We start from the raw sequence: 23870 nt of genomic DNA, 5'->3' as shown, positions 1-23870 counted from the left end.
TTCCATGAACACAGACAAAAGTTGCAGAAATGCAATGAGGTTGAACATAGAACACCAAACTCTGCCATCAATAAGTAGGACAATAAATATACAAGAAATAGTGAAGAAGAAACTTGAATGCATGTTCATAAGGTGACTATTTCTGTGGTGATTTTCTCAGGAAGAAGCAGGAAGTTAAGTAAAAAGCCCTCTCATATTATTTAGCCTTTAAAAGTCACTTCAAGCAAATGGCGCATGTGGTGGCTGGAAGTAAAGTCATTACACTGATGTATTATTTATCACTCATTTGGCTCAGACACTGAGGAAAAATAAGTCACTGCTGTAAACATAGTTTGACAGAAGCTGCATACGAAAGTAAAACCACAGTAAGGCAACATAGTTTGACCACTTTTATTCTCAAATTTTATTTTCTTTGGAAAACCACAAAAGGCTCTCTTTTAGTAATTTGTGTTAGAGTTTAAATTTTATTTCCAGGTTCTTGTTGTTTCTTTTTGTTTGTTTCTTTAACATTTTAGGGCTTTGTCTGTGTGTGCGCATGACAGGAAATGCTGGACATCATGAAGGCTATCTACGACATGATGGGTAAATGCACATATCCCGTCCTGAAAGAGGAGACGCCTCGTCAGCATGTAGAAGTATTCTTCCAGGCAAGTGTCTTTGTTTGTTTTGGTTTTTTTTCTGTATTTATAGTTTCTGAAAAATCAGCCCCCTTCCCCCTTTGGTGTGTTTGTTTTGTTCATCTTTTCTATCCTCCCTTTCTAACAGAAGATGGATAAAAATAAAGACGGTGTGGTAACCATAGACGAGTTCATTGACTGTTGCCAAAATGTAAGCTGGATCCCCCACTCCCCGACTTTTCACTACTGTTGGCTTAAACTCACTGTTGTCCATCATATCGTCTCCCCTTTTCTTTTTCATAATCCCCAGGATGAAAACATCATGCGATCGATGCATCTCTTTGAAAATGTTCTCTAACTTTTGGCCGCCAGCCGGAGCTTTGGAGAGGAACATCATCTTTAGCATGGCCCAATTACTGACTTGGACTCATACTGTGTACCGTGTGCTATGCAGACTTTTGACCATAGATAAAATCTTGTTCATTATTGCTGTTGGGCCACAAGTAGAAATAGGCAGCATGTTGGGAACACTCTGGAATTCATCGTTTGTTTTAAGTTATCAAAATAGGGTTCAAATTAATATTTAAAAATGCGGTAAAATAAAATCACACATTAAATTCAAATTTTCCGCCTTGTTTTATTTACTGCCAAGTGAAATCCCTGTGACTCACAGCTTTAGGAATGTTGAACAACCTGCTCTAAGTTCCAGAGTGTTCTTACCTGACTTAGTGGTCTGTGATTTTACTCTTAATTTAGAGAGGGAAAAAAAACCAAGTTGTACCATTTTAAGATGTACATTCAAAGATATGACATTAGATGAGAAGTCTATTTGAAAATATCTCAATTCTGCTCATGTTTACTTGCCAACTAGACAACACAAGGATTGTATCGATGTCAAAGTTGGACCGTAACTTAAGCACATGGGTACAGACGTGGACAAATTTGTTGGTACTCCTGGTAAAGATGTATATAAAGCCTTAAAATAAATTATTCTCTTATTGCAGTAGCACAATCTCACAGCAGAAAATGTTACAAAGTAGAGCCTTTAACATGACTATGTTGATTCCAAGAATGCCGTAAAATATTCACACTCTAAAGATCCTATTCCTCCTGATGATTTTTTTTTTTTGGCTAACTACTTTTTGTACAAAACGCACCAGCTGTTTTAAGATTTTTCAGCTGTTTAACTTTTATACCTTTTAAAATATGAAACTCTTCTTAAACAAGAAAACCTATTGTGATGAGCGAATCATGCTTTCAAATCATTTAAACATCTCTGATGTTTTTGAATGAGTTTGTAATCTGTAACTTAAGTGTTTAGCATGCACTTTTGACCAGACTAGATGGTTACTGTTTGCAAAGAGAACATTTCTTCAAATTTCCCAGTCAGGCATAGTTATCCATGTAAAGTAACAGACTTGATCTCTCTGCTCCTGAGCAACAAGTAGGGTTGCCTACTGAGCCACAGAATGACTCCATCTACATAAAAACATCAGAAAACTTATTCAATGCACAACTGACGGATCAAAACAATAGATTTTTTAATGTACTCGTCCGCCCTCTTTCTAATGCTCTCCTGGGCAAAGGCCCATAATGACCATATCAAAAACTCCCACTGATTCTTTCTGCCACATTTTGTAATGGTACATCACTAATTTTAAATCTCACATTCTTGCAATTCAAATAGTTCAAGATGCTTTAGACTCTAACAACATTCCAAGGCCCGTGGAAAACAAAAATGCCCGCAGCATCACAGATCCTCCGCTGTGCTTAAAGAGGTGCTTGTTTTGTTCCCCCAGATATTCATCTTGAGCTGCACAGCAGAACCACCTGGAATGGTTTTTGCTAAAAAAAAAAAAATTAATAAATAAGGAAAAAAAAGAAGGTTAGACTCATCTGGTCCAAGTGCACATTTCCAGTTAAAACTACTGTAGAGATTAACAAACACCATCTTTACATTTCTGATGGTAAGACAACATGCTATCTGTACAGCGTCCACGGTTATAGAGATTATAACCTTGGTTATTGCTTGGTTATTGCTCTAACTGTACATATGGGCAGGTTTGGGTGAATAGTTTTTTTCTTGTAACTATATCAGGCTGCATCAGGTCTTATGAAGTCATTCCCATGTTGAAGAGCAGCTAATATGTCATGCCATATTTATACCTAAGGAGGTATAATACTCTCCTATTACAAATTAAAACCTCCCAGAAACTCAGTTTAACTTTAAAAAGTTGCCAAGATCATATTTTTAAGAGATTCTTTTCCCAGTTTGAAAAACATTACAAGGAATCCAAACCTTAATGTGAGGACATTTCTACAGAATTTCCACATTGCAAATGAAATGAATCTACCTATTTAAAGGTCTTTTGGATATCTTTACTGGAGGTTGCAGCAAATTTATTTGCATCTGTAGCAAGATTTTACCGCAAGTATCATGGGAGATGACAGCAACTTTATAAAAATGAAATGGGAGAATAAGCTGCTTTTGATGTATTTTTTGACATGATGTATGTAAATTTCTTGTAAAGCATCAACATGTTTTTATTTGATTTCTTTTCATGTAGAGGAGTTCTCGGCAGCGTCGTCTCCAGGTCATGGTCATTGTATAAAACAATTGTCAACTGTACAGTATTAAATGAAAACTTGCTCTCTGAGGAATTCCAGGTCTTCAGACTTGTTCTTGTAATTTGCTGCTTTAACAGTAAAAACCACTGGAGTTTGGTGGGTGACCTCAGATTTTATGCATTATTTCTTTGTTGTCTGCAAAATTGTTTCTTGCAGTTTTTTTCTCTCCTTCATTCCCTGCAGGGCAGCGTCTGGATCAACGTGATTGGTTCCTGAGTGAAGGATTTGAGTAGCACTAAATGGAGGAAAAAGCTAAGCATGCTGGGTAACAATCTGATGGATGGAAACTACTTGTCTGGGCATTATAGCGTTATATATGTACGGATTGGTTTTCATTAGACAATATTTCTGTTGTTTCTCTCTCACACAACCTGGATATTTGAAATCAAAAAGACTCCAAACTATCTATAAATGCAGGTACACTTAAGAACTTTAGTATATTTTAATTTTGGCTTTTAAGATGTCATCTTTATTTTTGTTTTAGTTTTAAAACAGTTATTAAATGTATTTAAATTTTAGCTTTTTTTTTTTAGACCTGAAGTATTAAAATTAAAAACTAATTATTTTCATATACATTTCTTTAAAGTAAAATATTTTTTTCTTTATTTTTTAGGGTTTTGAGCTTTTTGGGTTTTTTTATTGAGTTTAAATAGTAACATTTATATTATTTTAATTTATTTACTGATGTGAGCCACTGGTTGTTGGGGGCTTTGTCAGAACAGAGAACAAGGTTTAGTTGCATTGAGTTGGTCAACATTGATTTTATTGGATTCACCATTTTAAATATCATAGCTTGTCATTGATTATTTTCTGACCACTTGTTTTTTCCACTGTGTGAAAATAAGAATCGTCCATGAAGTAGAGATCATGTGAAGGGTTCATCTCCGTTTACAGAATAAAAAGTTATTCATTTAATTAAAATTATATTAACACATTTTTGATTTTCAGGTTAAAAAGCAGCTGAGAGTTGCTTCAAACTAAATAAAGATTAGCTCATGCCCCCTTGTGGTAGCAACAGGTTATCACACACGGAAATTAAGACTCACGGTGCTAGGGTCATTCAAATGTTTTCCAATGCCTGCAGTTGATTTTCATGGTCATAATTTAATTTTTTTATTTATTTAAATACAAACTAATGAGATGTGTCTTTCTCTTATTAATTAAAAAAAGTTTACTTTAAAAATCAGCTTTCACTAGCAAATAATTTGTCCTTAGTAATTTGTGAAATGGGCAGTTATAAGCATTTCAAGAGGAGACCTCAGATATTCGAGGATTTCAGCTGTTTGAATGGTTGTGGTTCATTATCTGTACATATCCACCTTATGGACAGCCAGACACTTGACATGTTGTGACTTAAACTCCTTGTGTAGTGTGTCAATGCCTGTCAAGTCGGCTGTTTTTCCCCATAATTTTTCTAGACAGAACATTTTTGTATTAAAACATCTTGATCTTATTCAATATTCTAAATATTAAAGATTAAAAAAATTGTTATTAGTTGTAAATCATCAAAATGACCAGAAGTAGAATATCAGCATGTGCAATGAATCTAAATGAGTATTACTCCTTGAATTCAATTTTTGATGATATCCTAATTTCTTTACTGTGGTGACTGTAAAGAAACAAATGAGCGAAACTGTTTCAGTCAAAAGTTTAATTACCAAAAACAAAAAGTTGTTTACAGTCAGGAAACAGAACGAGCGTCAACGACCGTTGAGTCACTCCATCATTCCAGCTCAAACCAAATCACTGCTTTCAACTTGAAATGGTAATGGACAGAAATCACCTGAGATAAGTTTGCATACAAACTAATGTGACACAACTGTTGGTCATTTACCTCTCTGGCAGAAATATTAAAAATCAACTTAAGGCATTTGGTAATTTTGTGTAAATACAAAAAAAAAGAACAAATATACTGGCTGCATCAACACAGGGCAGGATAATATCTGGAATAGCATGAAATGCAATACAGTGAGATGATACAGTACTGAAAGCTCTTTCTACATAGATTTAATGGATCTATACACTGAAGGTAGGCTGACACTTTGGCTACATTTGATTTTGCATTTATTGGATAAGTTTGACTGTTTTTAATTTGGTTTTAAATTAACTTTCTATAAAAATGTGCAACTCATGACAGGATCAAATTAAAAATCTTTTTGATGTCTTCCAGCCATCCAGTCTTTTGTCTCACTAGATGTTTTCCCTTTCAGCAGCAGCAGCTCAAGGACTTGAGGGAAGAGGAGAGAAGAAATGTCTTTTCTCCTCCTGCCCTTGTTTGCTGCCGAGCAACAGCTGCGTTCGCTTCGTCGTGAGCTCAGAACAGCAAAACAAAGCTCTTTCTGCATCGCTGCAGGTCGCATGGAAGCTCAGCCATAAATGGACAAAGAATGCGACTTTCAGAGGAAGCACGTGAGAATCGAACACTTTGAGTCACTCCTGGCGTAAAAGCAGGACAGAATTTCAGCTCCTGCAGCCAGAAGCTTTTTTTTTTTTTTGCCGTCATCCTTCTTACATTTTTGAGTTTTTCATCTGGTTATTGTAAAGCACTTTCCAGTTAGATGATAAAGTAAACATGATAAACATCTAAAAGCCATTTAAACATTGAGTATTTATTGTTTGAAAAATAACAACTTAAATACTTCTTCTTGGAAGATTAACACAGAATGTCTACACAAATAACCCTTTGTCTTTTCCAGAAAATAATTTACAAAGTAATGAAATTAGACTGGATTATGTATTGCTGAGGCCAAAGTTGATTTTAGATCCTCATTTACTGCAAGTTCTTAATGAAAAGATGTTATTTGCACATCAAACCATCCCAGAGGCAGCTTTGGGCTCTGGGCTTCATGAAGGCTGTCTGCAGTCACGTTATCATTCATATCTCTTAGAAATTTGTTATGGATCATCTGAAATGTTCTGAGGCCAGGTGTGTCAGCTTAGGTGAGCAGCTGCCTGATTTCCCGGTGAACGTAGCACAGGAAGTCCATGTAGGAGGCGCCGCCGTGCAGGCCTTTGTCCTCCACCAGGAACTGACGGAACAACATCTCCAGTTTGTCTCTCTGCCTCACGATCTGCAGCTGAGCAGGATGAGAGAAATGTTACAAGTTTGCAGTTTGTGAAGGAGCTGGAAACTTCATGATGATGTAAGAACTCCAGGTAACCTGAGGAGAGGAGCCTCTGCTGTGGTCGTCACTTCACAGTAGTTTGTAACTTATTCATACTGTTACGACTTTCTCACTTCCTCTTATTTTACTGGGATTTTATGTGGCAGAGTAGCACAGGATTAATTCTACATGATTTTTGTAACTAATATTCTAGAAACTGTGTAGTTTATTTATTTTACTTTACATCTACATGTTTCTCACTAATACTTACACTGTACACCGCCTTACAAATGAACTCAAATTCTGAATTTTCACTTTTTGTCACATTACAATCGCAAAATTCAATATATAACACAATGGTAGATGATTGTGAAGTAGAAGAAAAAATATGTATGATTTAACTTCTAAAAATATCTGAAAATCTGTGCATTTGTATCTATCCCCAAAAATTAGGTCCGTGTAACCAGTTGTCTAATTAGTAGTTGGAATCCACCGGTAGGTAATGTAAACACAAGCTTATGCAGACATTTGAAGAAGGGTTTGGTTATAAAATAATATATGCTTTGAACAATTTATAGCGAAACAGAAAGAAAACCTGTTAAGAGGCTCCAGAAGACTTGAGATGGGCTGGAGGTCCTCATTATAGCAGGACAACTCCAAACTCACTGCTAAAATGGAATGGCTTAGATCAAAGTGTTTGTGTGGCCCAGTCAAAGTCCAGACTTAAATGGAAATTTAGAATCAGAGGCAAGACTTTCAAATCATTATCCTGTCCATCTAATCATATTTAGTTATGTTGCAAAGAATGGGCAGACATTTCCTTCTCTTACAGCTCAGAGGTTCATTTCAAGCTTAAGGTGTTTCTACTAAAGTATCTTGGGTTGAATACATATTACTAGCATGTATTGTCAAAAAACATGGAAACTACAAATTATTTTCCTTCCACTTTACATGTATGATCTCTTCTTGTAGGTTGCTGTTTTATCATTTAAAAGTGTATCTTTTATTCTTTATCTCCTCCTTTGAAAGCAGCTTGTTGTTGTTTTAGTTGTTACCTTCATAGAGTTTGGCCTTTTCTCCAGCAGCTCACTGATGATGGTTCGGACCTTCTTTGACAGCGGGTTGTCCAGCTCTGGCAGCGTGAACTAACCACACAAAGAAGGTTAAAGTTTAAAGCAAAGGTTTGTAATATTGAATCTGCTAATTGTTACCATTGCAGAAGAAGTGGCATTTGTGATTCTAGGCCACATTAACACACCCAGTCATTCTAATTCCCATTAAATTCATCTGGAGACTAAAGAGACAAGCTGTTTCATCCTGTGTGTAATGAGATGACTTCTCACCATGTGTTCTTGCTGCAAATGGGCGAGTGAGGGCGCGTTGAAGAGGCTCTGGATCAGATCCGGCGGGCTCGCTTGGCCCAGCCACAGAAAGATGGAGTGCCCGTTCTCCAGCAGAAACAGGCCGGAGTCTGAGAGGCGTTCCTCAGAGCAGCGGACCGGATCGGGCACCGCCTCTCTGCTAACGTCCACGTTGTGCTGGGAGACAGGAAGCATGGTTCGCTGACGTTTTGATCAAAGAACCGCTGACCATGCACGGTTTGTCTGCCTGCACCTACCAGCGGGATGAGGCGTGGGTAGAGCTGCAGCTGGCTGTCCTCCACCCCCATAGCCATGACGGACAGCCGCTGGTGGGCCCTGTCGTCTGTGGAAAGCTCAGTGCTGCCCACTAGTGGAGCAGTTTTCATCAGGCTGTTCATGTAGACTGGGAACACTTTCATGGAATCAGGCAGGATCAGCTGCATACAGAAAAATACAGTTAAACAGGAACTTTTTATGCTAAAATGAGAATCACTAAATGTTTTTTTTTTATTTCTCCAACCTGGCTTGCAGCTGATGGACTGGCGCAGTTCTTCCTGTAGCAGGCCAGCATGTGGGCCGTCTGGTTGACCAGGATGTCCCTCACGTTCTTCACAGGCTGGTTCAGTATGGCACGGTAAGCTGGAAGCAGTAAGGCTGAACTTTTAAACACTTATGCAATTCTTTAAAAATGACCTTTAAGACATAAGTTCAGTGTTCCTTCACATTTACTCCAATTTCAATAAAAAGAAGAACATTCTTGTCAGCTAGGTAGAAATATTTACAGTAAATTTGCTCCAATCACCTTTCAAAAAAGGCTGATATAGCAGAAACTATAAGAAATAAAACTAATAAAGTTTGAAGAATTGTTTTGGAAACCTGTGTGTCACATACGACGGGATATTTTGTTTGAGTCTCGTCTGCCTGAATGATATCAAATGCCTTGTCCTCGTTTTTGTAATTCAGACACAAATAGCTGTTTTCACATTCCTGACTGGTGAGCCAGCGTGTGCCTGCACCAGCTTCTCCTTTGTGGGTTCAACTAGGATATTTAACCCTCTTAAGAGGAGACTTTTTTTCTACTTTAAGCATTAAAACAGGAGCTGACCTGATTTGGCGAAAAAGTTGATGAGCGAGTCCGTCTCGCAGCACTTGTACAACTCAGACAGCTGTGAGGTGCAGTTCAGGCTCAGGTTGTGGATGCGGAGGCGTCGCTGGCCGCTGATGGTGGTGTACAGCAAAGCACACTGGGAATTAAAGAACAATGAAATGTTTTCAACAGGATCCGTCGCCATGTATTAAGCGGATTTTGTTTCTGAGAGGCGGACCTGCATAAAAGCCCCCGACTCCTCGCTGAGAGTGTCATCGTGCTTGAACTCCACGGTCACAGCCTTGTCGCAGTCCACAGCTGCCATCTCCACGTCTGTGGTGTTGTTCATGTAAATGGCCCCGAAGAAGTCTGTGGCCCTGAAGCCTGGAGGGTCACACACACGGCACTGTGCAAAAAATCTGGTGGCCAACTTTAACAATAGGACGTAAAGGTTTGCTTTTCTTTACCTGTACTGGTGCGGACTCTCATTACGGCATCGAATCCCAGGCTCTTCTGCAAATCCTTCCTCAGGTCTCTGAGGAAGTGCTCCCCATCGGTCGCCACCTGTCAGCAGATGGCACTATTGTCACTATTTGGTCTTGTTCGGCTAAACAGCCTGAGAAATTAGTAAAAGTAATACATCCTGACATCTCAGCGGAATTTAGATTTCACTTTGTGACTTAATAAAACATGAAGAATATGTTAATATTATCTTTAAAAAACTGGGTACAAGAAATAGAAAACTCTGTACTTTAAACATCTTTTAGGACTTTGTTAGATGCTTTGACAATTTATTTTTATTATTTAAATGTTCTTGTTCAAGTATAAATCAAGGTGTAAATGTATTACGGTTTTTACAAATTAAATCTAGCTACTAAATAAGAAAGCTCTAAAGGTATATTTTATGGACCCCTGCATAACGTAAGCATCAGAATTAATGCACATCTTTTCAGTTGTTTATGAATACACTCCTTATTGTTTATTTGTTCTGTAACTATTAACATTTTTTTAAAATAATCTTTGTGACATTTTACTTTCTGTCACAATCTAAAAACTGGACTCTGTTTCCTACACAGTGAGTGAATAGCCCGTCTTGAATAAAACTCTCCTGCTATTTGTAATACTTGGATACTCCACCAGAGGGCAGAAGACAAATAAAAGATCTGGACTTGCGAAAACAAGAATCAATTATTTTATATGTGGCTTTAGAGAATTCAGTTTTCCTAACAAGATTCCTGCTTATCGTCTTCATAAGAGGGTTACTTTTACAGAACTATTTGAGGTTATTTTTTCCTCTGAATTATGTAGATATTTTTGTAGCATAATTTAGACATTTTTCTAGATCTGTTTAAATTACAAAGTTATTCATTTCATTAGTTTAGTGCACATGTCGTCTCAAGGCACTTCAGAGAACAAACCGATTCCATTTGTAAAAGAAATTTAAGGCCATATCAATCAAACTAAATGGGTTCCACTTTAATCAAAAGCCTTTCACTTTGGTTCTAGTGAGAATACAAAGCAGCCAAATGCTAGTTTTCCATCCCAGGAAGCACAGCTGTTTCCATTCAGCTCTTTACTTTGCAGCAATTCTCCTGTTTGAGCATAAGGTAACACTGACACAGCTCACATAATCATAAAAATGACTCAGAAGAGAACCATAAGAGTTGCAAATTGTGTTTCTGCAGTGTCTTGAGAGCTTGTTGTGCAACAAGCCTGGAGGTATTGAGGCTGAGCTCTTTACCTGGAAGTTATTGTACTTGTAGACGGAGCCTCCGGTGTGTGAAGGCACATCGGCCATGGAGGCCAAATCAAGGTACTGGCTGGGGAAGAGGAAGAGGTCAACGCAGCATCCTTGTGCCACGCAGTCTTTAGACAGCTGCTCATACACTCCTTTCTGAGGCTGGAAAAGGGTCTATTGTACAAACAAGGCCATCAGTGTTGGGTAAGACATCGTTGACTCGTAATGAGCAGGTTGTAAACCGACATTTAAAGAAAGTTCATCTAAAAAAGGAGCTCACTTTCTCCTTGTCGGTGTTGACCAGCTTTTTGTCGTCTCTGTTCTTCAGTTTCCCTGGAGCCTCAGCGGTGGGCATGGACGAGTGGAAGATGAAGAGCTTCCCGCTGCATTCTGCTGCCTGGAAGGACGACAACAGATTACATGCAAATCTGACTGGGTTGTCACAATTTGGTTTGTGTAGCAACAAAAATCTGTGCAAAAAAATCCAGAAGTGGGCAAACTGATATGTAAATAGTCTAGTTCCGCAATATTGTGTTCCATCTACTCCTTCAAGTTAACCATAAACCCTGATCTTACATCAGAGAAACAAGCCGTCTGTTAGCTTTAACTGACCACAAACAATAGATTGAGAAAATGCTTGCCTAAGTGGACTCCAGTGTCAGGGTCTGTAGTCTCATAAATCTGAAACAATGAACACTAAAAACACTGTTTCAGTGTTTGTGTGTGATTTTAGTTTTTATTGCCCTGTCTAATTTTACTTTGTGTAACCATGAACTGCTAATAAAGTTTGAATGAACTGCATGCAGTGCTATTCAGAAGCACAGGACGATTGACTGGGAGAAAGCTCTAAGTACTAAAGTTTTCCATAAGTCATGGAGGGGACCTACAAGAGCACATATTTCTACTAGAAATATAGAAAACAGAATCCTTCGGCCTGTGAGAACCCAACACACAAATGGAAACACGTTTCAGGTTACATATAAACTCAAAGCAGTGCATGACAACATGGATGATGACAGGAAGTGCCAACGTGTCCCCCTACATGCTGACACATGTCACACTGTTGCTAACCTTAAACGCCTCCACTCCAGCCTGGATGACGGGAGCGAAGACCGTCTCACTCTCATTGGTGTCTGCAAACATGTCCGGGATCTGATCCAAGAGGCTGAAGAGAGGAGAGATTAAGAACTGCTCAAAGCCAACAGCTGCCAGTCCTGTTGACTGAATGGGGACAGTCAATGGAGACATTTGCTTGCTTCCAACTTGAGGTCCACGGACACTCATTTTTGAGATATGTTATAATACGTGTCTTACTTGTAGATGACAGCCCTGGAGTCCTGGTAATTCACGAGAAAGCCATCGAGCAGCGGGACGAACATTTCGGCTATGTCTGACACCACCATCATCTGCGGCTGGGCCAGAGCGCTCTTCACGTTGTAGAAGTGAAGCACCTTGTTATAAGTAACAAAGCCCACTTTTATTGCTGAGGCCTCTGCTCCATCCTCCCTGGAATCAGCCAAAAACAGCAATAGAAGACTTTAAGAAGGGCATCAGGTTTCCTTCAGGGTGGCCTTAACTAGTATCAGGCCAGGTGCAGTGAATGAAGGAGAGGAAATATTCTATTAGTTAAGAAAACAAATAACTGGATTAGTTCTGGGGGTGGGGGCAGTAAGTTATTTTCTCTCATGAAGACACAAATTTGTTAACCTGGATATCTTGGATATAGCAAACCTACAATTCTGATCCAAATATTAATATGCAAGGTTTAATAATTTGTTCTTTTGTTAGGGTGCAGTGTCATAAGAGCCGGTTGCAAGTCTCTGATCCACACATGGTAAAAATACAAATATAAACAGACACGCCAACAATGGGTAACCATCAAACTTCTGGCACAATTCTGGTTGAAAATGACGACTCATAAACTGGAGCATGTGTGTCTTCTCCACAGTCAAATGGATGTTACAACACAGCTGAGAGGGGAACCCCTGGCCCAAAACCTTCATACTGGACTGAACTCCAGAAGAACCAGCTCAACGCCATCTTGAAAAAAGCTCAGCGGTGAAAGGAGACAAACAATTAGTTGCTTGGCAACACTGAAGGCAAGTTCCAACTATTGCTTCTTGATTTTTTTTTTTCAGAACTTACAGCAGAAATTACAGTTACATGAGCTGCCAAAACTGTCAATAGAATAACCAAATATCCTTCTAATAATATACTAGATAGAAGTTTGTTGTTAGTGGTTTCTCTGCAGCATGCTGGAAAATATTTAGCAAAATATTTTAGCTTTATTCAAACTTGTATTTCTGACCCTGTAAATTAAGAAAATCCATCATCATAAATTCAGAGTTGTACCTTAAATTCTTACTTTTAAAATTCATTACACTTTTGTGATGCCATCCAACAAAACGGTTAAAACTATAATAGAACGTCTACGAGACTATGAAATCATCTAGAACTGAACTGTAAATTACAAAAGAGGATTCGTACTAAATCTGACTTTGAAAACCGCTGAATCAAAAGGTTTTAGCTGTATGAGGCAAAACAGAAGAACAGTTTAGACAAGAACCTGGCTTATCTTTGTGCTTCATTGTCAGGCCTTGTTTCGTTTAACAAGAAGACCTTCCAAGTCAAGTATAAACATCCCTGCAGGACTGGAATACAATCCAAGAGGGGTTTGCTTGGTGATGTTTGGATTCTATTGAGAGCTATATTTGTGATTCACCGACACACGAATAAAGAACCTCTTAATCTCACCATTAGAGTTGGCTCAGTCTACAGATATTCTGCGAGTCTGCAGATATTCCACAAAAACCCACTGATATTTACCACAACACAGAAGAAAATTATACTTTGCCAACACTGCAAGTGCCAAATGCTATTTCCATATAATTCTATTTAAATTATTCACATTCACATTAAAGGAAAGGTATGACTCATTAACAACTCTTCCATTATAGCCTAGAACATCACTTCAGAAGAGCTGATGTTCAGCTGGGTCCTCAAACTACATAATTTGGTTTGCTTTTTAATGTGACTTTTTAATGAATGCCATATTAATTCGGCACACATTTGGGAGAACAGGTGACCAACATAAAGCATGTCAAACTGAACTGACAGATTTTTACCCACAGTGTGAATTTGCCGTCATCTAAGCTATAAAGTCATGACAGCAAAAAGAACAGAGCTATTGTTGCTGGCACTAAAGAAGCATGTAAGGAGTAACCTGGAGAAGAGCAAGCTGTTCTCGAAGATAAATCGAAATGTCAGCAAAAGGTGGATGAAGCTCACGCAGTTCTGTTTTTTATCATTTCACTGATAGCAAAACTATGAAACCTTCACTTGACTCAAAGAACAAACTGTTTTGTTTTTTTTGTTGCTTTTTTTTTTAAATCAGAAAAGCGCTTTTCCTCCCCCCCCAATTAGTCACATGTTGGATGCGAATTGTAGCACTGATTTACTCGGCTGGGAATAAACAAACCAGTTGTTAGTATTATTATTTGTACCTGGGCAGCTTCTCCAGCAGACTCTTGAGCTCATCGCATACCAGTTTGACCAGTCCGCTTTTGATATTGGTGTAGGACACATCAATCATGAAGATATAGGCAGGAGGATTGGGAGGCTTATTGTTCTGCGAGGGGAAAAATGCAGTTGTGTTGATCAATATTTTTATTCTCTCAAGGTGGACAACAAATTATATAAAAGTGATTTCCTCTTGCTATAAGCACACAGTAACAATTTCTTAAGTTGATATGTAAAGAGAGGTGATCACAAAACGGTTTCCATGACAATCCTCCGTTTAACTAATGGAGTTAAACAGATCAGTGTAAGCCCCACTCCTTGACTTGCGAGTTTGACAGATAAGATTATTTCATGGTGTCACTGCTGGAACAGGAATCATGAAATAAATACACAGTTAATTAATTATCTGCATCACATATAATAAGGTTGCATTTTAATGATTTTATGACATATGTAATAATTTAAGCACTTAATTAAACTTTATTTAATTGTACATGTAGTTATTAAAGATGCATTTATTTAATTTTGTCCGTTTTGGTCCTCCATATTTTACCAATCAAGTGACTTCTGAAGGCAAACGATTGGTAAAAAATAGGTTTTATTTAGCAACCTCAAAGGAAGGGGGCTGAATATATATGGATGTCAGAATTGTCAGACTTATATTTGCAAATAAAAAAAGATCCATGTCCACATTTTGGTTTAGTTCTGTAAAACACTAGAGTTGTACTTGTGTTTGAAAGGTTTAACTCTGATTGCTTTGTTTCATTTGTTGTAAGCAGAATAAAGATAGATCAGTGGAGTGACTAAGTTGAAACCTCTCATGTTGTTTACATTAGTAGACGTCCTCATGGGGGACACAATTAATTTACATCACCGTCTCCCCATTGTCCTCTGTTTTCAGTGTGCTCAAGACTTTTGTCCAACCATATGTCCTTGCCAGACTAATTTGTACAATGAATAACAGTCTCTGGAAAATCTTGCGCACAGTATTGAAGCTCTTATGGTCGGATCCAACCGTGGTGTTTATAATTATTGCCATAAACAGGAACTGAGCTGATAAATGTAGTTATTTGTCTGTATTAATCAGATCATTTTAAGTCAGCATTGTGTAAACAGGATAACTGCAGCCAGATCTGTTCTTGTAGTTTACCTTGCAATAATCAAGTGTGGCAACAAACTCATAGGATCCCTGGGAAAGCTCAGGCCTCTCATAAAAGTCCACCCTACGGCCCATGTGGTCCAGGTGTTGAAAGTAGAAGACTGGCACTTGACGAGAAAGCAAAGAATGACACTTAATGTAAAATTCTCTCATATACTATTTCACTCCTCATTATATTAACAGAATTTAACACAGTCTCATTTTCTTCATGCTATACCTTCACTGACACAGTTGCAGAAACTACACTGATAGCGACGACCGCCGTCGATGAACTGCATGTAGGGGCACATGTAGGCCTTACATCGATTGCAGCGTATTGGGCCCGTCTCACCATGGTTCACAACATACAGAGGAGTCTGAACAAAAGAAGAAACCTGTTAAAAGATGTCCTACAAGGTTGCCATATATTAAAGTTTTTGGTTATAATGTAAAAAAGTTCAAAGGACATGGATTCTTTTGCAAGGCACTCTGCCATCTTCATATCTACTAAAGAGTTTTCCAGTGATTCTTTTATGCATGAGAAACTAAACGTTGCCTTAAATTATGTTAAGAAAATAGTTTGCTACTAGAACTAAAATATTTGAAAGAGTTTTGTATTCTACAGGCGTTTTCTAGATTCACATATTAAAACCAGTTGCACAAAGTAACTCTTATGCCCGCTAAGATGATTTTTGAGCTACGTCCAAATGCAATGTGCTCAATAAGTGAGGAGAAAATATCACCTTTGAGACTTTTTGTCTAAACCACATTTGTTTTTTATTTGCCCCAGCAGATCTAACACTAAGAGCTAGGTCTAAAAGCCAGATGAGGAGAGCTAACATTTCCTAAAAAGGCCATGTAGCATCTGGGACAGAGTGAGTGGAGGTGGAAAATATCTAAGTGAGTATTCTTCTTCCAATAATCATCTATAGGAGGTTATTCAAAGGACAAATTAAGTCCTTCAGAACAATGACAATTTCTTTAAAAAAAAAAAAAAAGTGAAATTCAGACATATGGTAATAATTGTGTTCACTAATTGAATAAAACCAAGTGTAAATGCCACTACAAGCAGATAGATATAAACAGCTTTCCTGAACTCTGCATAATTTAGAGTTCATGCTGCATTGCAAAAGAAAAAGTAAATTTCTTTTGTAGACAGACAAAACAGTACAACAAAAGAACCATCCAAGTGTTGAATAAACGCTTGACTAACATCAAAACATTGCTGTAATTTTATCTTCCTTCTCTGTGTGATGGTCTGAGTAAAAATGAAGCTTACCTCATTTTTTGGCAACTTTGCAAATGGTTTAATGACGGAAGCGAGAGGCACTTGGCACTGTTTGGCCAGCTCAGCGGTGCAGGGCAGTGAGTAAGTCGTGCAGCGTATAAATCTTGGACTTGCGTTCCCTGAAGTCAACAAAACAACGTTTCAATATCATTGGACAAATCAAAATGAGAAACACTTTTGTTCTAATTGTATATAATCTATTTATCACTGTCAAAGTAATGTTGCAACTTATCCAGACATTGAAAATGTATTAAAAATTATATTTCATAGCATAATAAAATTCATCTTAAATCAAACACTGCTGTTGCTCTAAAAGGGAAAGAGAAGAAATGTATTTCTGGTAGTTATGATACTTAAAACTAAGAACAAATGTTCATATTGAATACATTCCTATTGGTTGACCTGATAGCTCCCATTTCTGCATTAAATGAAAGATTTTTAAGATTACTGCTTTGAGGATCACTTTCAACCGAAGCTCAGACACATCAACCAGAAATAACAAGCCAATTATATTGGGTATGTTGGACAATGTGGGATATACTTCATATTCATATAATCCAGCCAGTAGATCAAATGGAGCTGCAAACAAGCCAATCACAGGAGCTTGTCTTCTGTGACGTCAGAGAGCCTCACAAACCCTGACAAAAGTTTCCCTCAATTGTGAAGCTTTTGAAGCAACCGTTGAAACTTGCCATTGAATCAATAATGTATGAATAAAACACAAACCAATACCAGTTAACTGAATAGTCATTTAGGCTTGTTTCAGATCAAAAATATTAGTACCTTGATCCTGAACTGTGAAGTCAGTGGTGACAAGAGGTGGGACCTGTCCTCTCATGTTTGTGCTAAAGACATGTCCTCCCAGCCTCGCTTTGTCATCCTCAATAACCTGGGTCTAAAAGCAGAAAGGTTGGAGTAAAAAAGTTTATTTGATAATCTTTCAGAATTTGAGAGTAGAACAAACACACATATGAAATTAAAGAGAGATTGTTTATGGATTTGCCAACAAAACAAACATTTGGGTCAGAATGAACAACTACAGCAGAAAATATTGTAATACAGCAGGTATAGTTTATGCACACTCACTGTGCTCGGTATAGAATCAGGATCCAGTTTCTTTTGAGGGGGACCAGCAAGTCCTCCTGAAGTTCCAGGAAAGCCCCCTGACATGCCTGGCTGGGGTCCAGACATGAGTCCCCCAAACTGACCTGCAAGTTTAAGAAATGCATCATAATCAGAATAATGAATCAAAGAAAAAAAAAATTTAAGTTATACTCAAAACATTTGCCTTTGATTAATATTTAAATTTTTCTTATGGCTTATGAAGACTTGGAATGAGTCCAGTGTTGCCAATCCTGCTTAAGATTCTCTGGAGACCAAGTCATAGTGGTAAACAGACATCATGGATAAGCTTCCACCCCTGCTACCAAGCTCCTGAATGCAGAACCACAGACAAAGATGTGCTACCTCCAGGAGGCCATGGTAGGAACTTCTTGCTCCGTCTAACTGTAGAACTACGCAGATGAATATTCTGCTCCATTTTTAATGGGAAGATTTTACATGTTGTATGTTTTTAAAATCTTTATCTGCATGTTAACATTTTAAGTCTTAACAAATCAAAACCAGGTTTTTCTTTCACTGGTGTACTTTATACTTCAGAGTCAGTGATGTAAAGTGATTAGAGGGTCTAAGTGTAGAAAGACTGTATGTTCTGTCCTATAAAGGGTTTGATTCTTAGTTCTGACATTATAGTGAATAAATATAAAATTAATATAATGCATGTGAAAAATATATCATTTAATACAACAAAAAACCCTGCTGTGAAAGTTATTGCAAGCTTGTTACCTGATTGCTGTGGGTAACCTGAAGGAGCAGCGGGTCCTGTACCATGTTGCTGGAAAGCTCCTTGGCCTGAAGGTGGAGGTCCAGGAAAAGGCATGTTCATGCCTGCCATTGGCGGCCCAGTCATCGACTGTCCTCCCATTGGCGGCCCAGCCATCGACTGTCCTCCCATTGGCGGCCCAGCCATCGACTGTCCTCCCATTGGCGGCCCAGCCATCGACTGTCCTCCCATTGGTTGTCCTGATGCCAGCATATTTGTAAGGGGTGACTGTGGCGGAGACATCTGATTCTGAGAGGCCATGTGTGGTGCCTGTGGGGCTGGATGCATCTGTGGCTGACCCATTGCTGGAGCTGGTGTCTGGAAATGTTGCTGGGCAACAGAGCTTGTTGGAGGAAGGGGTTGGCTCTGCATGGCACCTGGAGCTTTGAGGACAAGGCAAAACATTAAGATATGTCAGGTGTTAAAGATAATGTAAAACTGAAGCATCAGTAAACAACAACTTTACCATAGCTGCCCAGGTTCATAGCACTCATCTGATTAGCAAGCTGCTGCGTTGGAGGGGCAGGCGATGCCATATTGTTGTACACAGAGTGTGAAGGCTGACCATAGGGAGGAGAGGCAGCTGATGGAGAGGCATACCTGTGGAATGTTAGAACAGATGAATTAAATAAAACTGATTCAGTGGGTTCTCCTAATGACAGAATACCTCCTACCTAAGGTATTCTGTCAGGAGTAGTCTTAAAGTAATATTTAGAAAGTATTTGTGCTCATGACCTTTTATGGTGTAAGGTCAATGTTTTATACCGTAGTCAAATGTTATGATTTCCCTTTCTATCCAGCTGCTGTTCCAAGAAATTTACCTTTGGGGATGAGCACCGTTCTGCTGCACACTTGGATTGTACTGACTGGATACAGGAGACGGTGGCATTCCTGCAGGCGATGTAGGTGGTGACTTCATCACACCTGCAATGAATAACAGATGGTCTTTTGCTGCTATGTATTACATAAATACATATTATCAAGCTTGGAGGAAGCAACACTTAGATGGTTTTGGTATGTGAATTGGAGGTATGTTGATGTATTGGACAAAAGATGTTAAATCTGACAAGAAAAAAAGAAAGACCACAGAGAAGGTTCATGGATATAGTGATAGAATATCTGTAGAGAGATGTGGCAGAGGAAAATGGCAGGATTATGTTTGAAAAATTATTAAAACACCCTGCAAAGTGAAATTATTTAATGGAATGACTCTTTAAACAAAGCTTGAAAGTATTAGGTAGTAGAGAGATCCTAAAATGTATGTCCAGCTCTGACACTTTTTCCTGTGGCTGGGAAACAGATGCTTTTCACCTAGAAGTTTGTAAAGTCAGGAGATTTGTTGAGTAAGAAGCTGTTAACTTATTTAATGGTTTATAAAAACATAAACAAAATTATTTTAAAATTAACAGGGAGAAATACAAGGATGCCTATACGAGTGGGTTGAGACTAGTTTAGACTAGACTACTGCAAACATCCAATCCAGTGTAAATCCACACATGAATCGCTGTCTGTGTTGAGGTTTCAGATTAACATGCACCCTGGCTGACTAAGAGAAATGTAGACAGGGCTAAGCAAGTCCACTCATAGCTGACATTAGAAGCTGTCTTGTGTGATCAGATCTCTGTTACCCGCTTTACATGCAAATCAGTGCAGAGCAACATCACTTAGTGAGTTGTCAGCAGAGAAATAAACAGGTCAACAAGTCTGCTGATGTTTTCAGTCAATGTCATTTCCCAGCTAGAAAGAGATGAAGATGATCCACTGTGGATCATCTTCATGATCCTTTTGGCACTGGCAGTGCCAAAAGGGAGAAACTAAAAGAAGATGTACATACATACAGTGCTTTGCAAAAGTATTCATAACCGTTCAGCCTCAGCACTGATGCAGTGTTAGTTTTGTGTCACTGATAACATTTCAAAGGTAGGCCTAAAGCTTTTTGTAGTAGCATTTAAATTGGGAAAATGTCTGAATAATTCTGTACATAATAGCTGGTTGCAGCAGTGATTTAATGGAACAGGAAAACTTGCACGCAGTGTGAAAAAATGATATATTCCAATAAAATATTGACAATATGTGCTGGATTGAGCAGATTCTATTCACACAAACTTATACAACATCTCATTTAGCATTCTTTTGTAAATGTGATCGTACCTGCTGGTGGAGCATTAAATCCCTGAGGTGGTCCTCCATAATGTCCATAGAGGGGCTGGGCAGGGGGAGCTCCAAATCCACCTTGGTACCCCCCTATTCCCGGCTGGGCCTGGGAGTATGGGGGCGCAGCTACGTAACCCTGTTGGCTCATTCTGATGGGACGGCTGTCACTGTCTGCTCATACCAAGCTGGAATGGTAAAACATAAAGTTTATAAAATACATGAATTAGTTCTTTGTGGATGCTCATTTAATTTTGTATTTTTCTGTGAACCAAATGTAAACAAGCAACGTGAACCTCAGCTGAGATTTGACCTCATTCTGTTATCAACAATGTGTGGCAGACCTTTGACTTTACTTCCTGATAGATAAAGCAGCATTGCTTTAGAACACCACACTGTAAAACCCAGTAAGTTCAACTAAAATCAAATCAAACAATTAAAGTGTTGACTCTTTAGCACTTTATGCATTAAAGCATAAAGTGTATGCTTTAATGCTTATTCAAAATCGACTGTCACTGCTTAATTTAAACATACTTTTATTAACCTAAAAAGAAGTTTTTATTTAAACAATTAAAATAAATAAAAATTAAATAAGAAAATACATTTAAGGGAAGAAAACTAGATGTACCAGCTTGGTTCATTTAGGACAACAGTTTATGTTTTATTTATTTGATCCAAATTGAAAATATGTTTCAAAGCTTAAATAACTTCTACAACATATTGTGAATACTCTGAAAATACCTTTACAAGTGAACTTTTAGCAGACGTAGGTCTACAGTCTTTCACTGTGAGGCTGAAAGCTTTCGAAATTCCTTTCTAATCCTTTTATTTTATAGACACTAATGACTTTGTTTGAAACTGATCTTATTTCTTAGATTAGGGAATTATTGTTGATTTTCAATAACTTTTAGCCTACTTCGTGCTGTCAGATAGGTTCGGCTTCATTGATTTCACAAGTATGGCATAATCAGGCTTGGGTGTGCCTAGTGAATATAAACAACTATTTCACAGACCTGTACACATTTTCTCAAGATTACAGAAGATAGTCCTATGTGGGTTTAAACTCCACTAGCATTTAAAAAATATGCCAAAAAGCTTGGCGTTCACTGCTGTGGGAGGTCCCAGATGATAAGACTAGAGTCAGCATCGTTTTACATGGTGTTGTTTTAACAATTGCCATATCTACTGCAATTTGAGATTGAAAATGTAATTAAGATTACTCTGGAAAAAAGTTATAATACCATTACTAATAACTAGCTTATTAGAACACAATCAGCTGTAGTCAATAAAAACTGTATTAATCTTCTAATCAGATTATGGGGAACTCTAAGCAAATCAAGCAGAATTACAAATTATCTCAAATGAATTAATACAAAAAAATAATATGTGAGTAGACTTACAGTTAATGAATGGAAGTGACTATATAGTTTTAAAGTGAAAAATAACATGTGCTGCTGGGTTTTTTAGTGCACAGGCTCGTTGCATAAATTACAACACAAATACCTCACAATACTTGTACGGGATCTTGCCATTTAAAAATCGTGAGTGGATACGTTTCAACTAAATCTACGTATTCAAACAGAAAGATTATAACGCTGCAGATATAATTAACTTTTTAAAAGCCAGCCACTGGGCACAGCTGGGCCATTAAGCAACAGCTGCGTATCAACAACTTCATCTAATGCTTTTAAACCCCGGAAATATGTTATTTTAAACACAATTCGACCTATTTAACATATACATTGTGACAGTTTTGGTGGGGTTTGAGGTTCTGTATTTAGAAGACTGCGCAACTTCCGAAAATTGCCACGTCAAAGTCCGTTATGATGGGTAAAAAAAACGAAAGAAAGGGTGGAAAAAAGGCGTTACAACTCTTCATTAATCAAAACGCAATTTACCGAGCATGTTTACCATTTTGTAGATGGAATTGTACTTTAATAACATTGACCTTTATATATGTTTTATAAAAAACATGACATCACATTGTTACTATATATTAAGGAATCTTTGCGGGTAACCGGAAAGCGCTGCAAAGTTTCCAGCTGTGAGCACACGCTTCAAATTAAATGTTACCTGAGGAAGAAATATTATTCATTTGAGCTGTAATGGTGTCATCATTCCTGGTTTGTGTTATTTACCTGAACAGCGGGGCAGAGAGAGATCCTCTTCTTCTCTGAGAAAATCGGAGTGCCACGTCAAACTCGACAGAGCACCGGGTCGCTCCGCTGCCGTGACGACGACAAACCAGCCATCTTTACGGGGCGTTAAAGCTTTTCAAAATAAAAGCACTAATGAGGAAGACACGCTCTCGCACGAGGGAATTAAAGTAAACTCGACGTCGTTTTCTCAAAGAATCACACTGAACCTGTCTCAAATCAACATTTTACAGCCAAGTAGAATTAATCTAGTGTCTTTAGATATGGACACTTTATCATAATCAGCTAGTAAGTTTTACTCTGAAGAGTTCGCCGTCTAACTTTCGTTTTTGTGTGAAGCAGTCGAGCTAACTTTACAGACTGGGCTTCTGGTGTGCGCATGCGTGGAATTGAGGGAACCCATACACGTCAGCACAGTGAGCGTTTCATCACCTCAACAGCCTACCTACCTTGTACTTACACTAGTTTTCAGGTTTATTTATTATGCTAAGTAAACATTTTTGATTTATTATGTATTAAATCTTCTTAAAAACGTTCAAATTTCATATATAGTTGTTTTTGTTTTACTATGGTAATTATCAAATACATTCATTTATTAAACATATTTAAACTAATTTTAACATTTTTAAAAAATCCTCTGGTCGTTTACAGGTAGAGTTGAAATTCTGCTACTTTTGCTAATTTTGTGCACCATTCACCTTTAGTGCAGATGCAGGTTAGTATCAATTAATAAATCAATCTGTACTTATGTAACATTATTACACATAACAAAGTGACCAGAGACCTTCACATGTAAAATAAGCAACAAAACAGGTAGAATAATAAGAATTAAAAACACCGGATAAAACAAAACGATTAACACAAAAACAAGCCAATTAAGTTACGTAGTTTATTTATAAGGCAGTTTAAAACAGAGCTTGGCGCCACCTAAGGGTTGGTCAACCAGAGTTGCATGGCCTCTTTTATGATTTATTTATTTATTTATTCTTTACAACAAACTCCTGACAAAAAGTTTTCTAAACTTTTTGGAGACTTTTTATGCGGCCAACGTGCTGTAGCTGACAAATAATGCTAAAAAAAAAAAAAGAATCTATACATTTTAAATGTTTTAAAATGTTGTTTTAAAATATTTGACTACATATAGTTGACGCGTAACGCTCAATTTAAATGTTAAAGATGGGCTTGGATGGTCTGCAGCATG

At 37.9% G+C, this 23870-nt stretch overlaps 2 protein-coding genes across 8 annotated transcripts in view; one reads left to right on the top strand and one right to left on the bottom strand.

Annotated features, from left to right (window-relative positions):
* Positions 1-3354, top strand: part of kcnip4a (potassium voltage-gated channel interacting protein 4a) — a 144597-nt gene extending 141243 nt beyond the window's left edge. For all 6 annotated transcript variants that reach the window (XM_028039098.1, XM_028039094.1, XM_028039095.1 and 3 more), the window contains 3 exons: positions 543-647; positions 766-828; positions 928-3354. In XM_028039098.1, the coding sequence (XP_027894899.1) occupies positions 543-647; positions 766-828; positions 928-975 (216 nt within the window). In that variant the 3' untranslated portion in view covers positions 976-3354. The remainder of the gene's footprint in view (positions 1-542; positions 648-765; positions 829-927) is intronic.
* Positions 3355-4879: 1525 nt separating this feature from the next.
* On the bottom strand, positions 4880-22776 carry sec24d (SEC24 homolog D, COPII coat complex component). Of its 2 annotated transcripts, none has more exons than XM_028038921.1 (23): positions 22652-22776; positions 20514-20701; positions 19184-19286; positions 18829-18962; positions 18326-18745; positions 17567-17694; positions 17264-17375; positions 16472-16599; positions 15431-15569; positions 15205-15320; positions 14039-14163; positions 11850-12041; positions 11607-11700; positions 10816-10932; positions 10539-10709; positions 9265-9361; positions 9036-9181; positions 8816-8954; positions 8231-8349; positions 7968-8147; positions 7693-7887; positions 7405-7494; positions 4880-6322 (listed from the first exon to the last, which is right to left on the bottom strand). In XM_028038921.1, the coding sequence occupies exons 2-23, from the start codon at positions 20662-20664 to the stop codon at positions 6182-6184; spliced, it is 3237 nt and encodes a 1078-aa protein (XP_027894722.1). In that variant the 5' UTR covers positions 20665-20701; positions 22652-22776; the 3' UTR covers positions 4880-6181. The 2 variants fall into 2 exon arrangements, with proteins under 2 accessions (XP_027894722.1, XP_027894723.1); XM_028038922.1 differs by having other exon boundaries at positions 17567-17688.
* Between the last annotated feature and the right edge of the window lie 1094 nt (positions 22777-23870).

This window comes from Xiphophorus couchianus, chromosome 14 (genome assembly GCF_001444195.1).
Source record: "Xiphophorus couchianus chromosome 14, X_couchianus-1.0, whole genome shotgun sequence".
Classification (NCBI taxonomy): Eukaryota; Metazoa; Chordata; class Actinopteri; order Cyprinodontiformes; family Poeciliidae; genus Xiphophorus; species Xiphophorus couchianus.
This window is presented reverse-complemented; position numbering and strand designations above follow the sequence as displayed.

Bases quoted from the DNA above. Each gene is read 5' to 3' on its own strand.
- sec24d (XM_028038921.1), bottom strand. From the start codon at position 20,664: ATGAGCCAACAGGGTTACGTAGCTGCGCCCCCATACTCCCAGGCCCAG. The intron at 10,933-11,606 runs GTTAGCAACAGT...TCGTCCTTCCAG, and splicing joins CTGGAGTGGAGGCGTTTAAG to GCAGCAGAATGCAGCGGGAA. The intron at 8,955-9,035 runs GTCCGCCTCTCA...TTTAATTCCCAG, and splicing joins AGTCGGGGGCTTTTATGCAG to TGTGCTTTGCTGTACACCAC.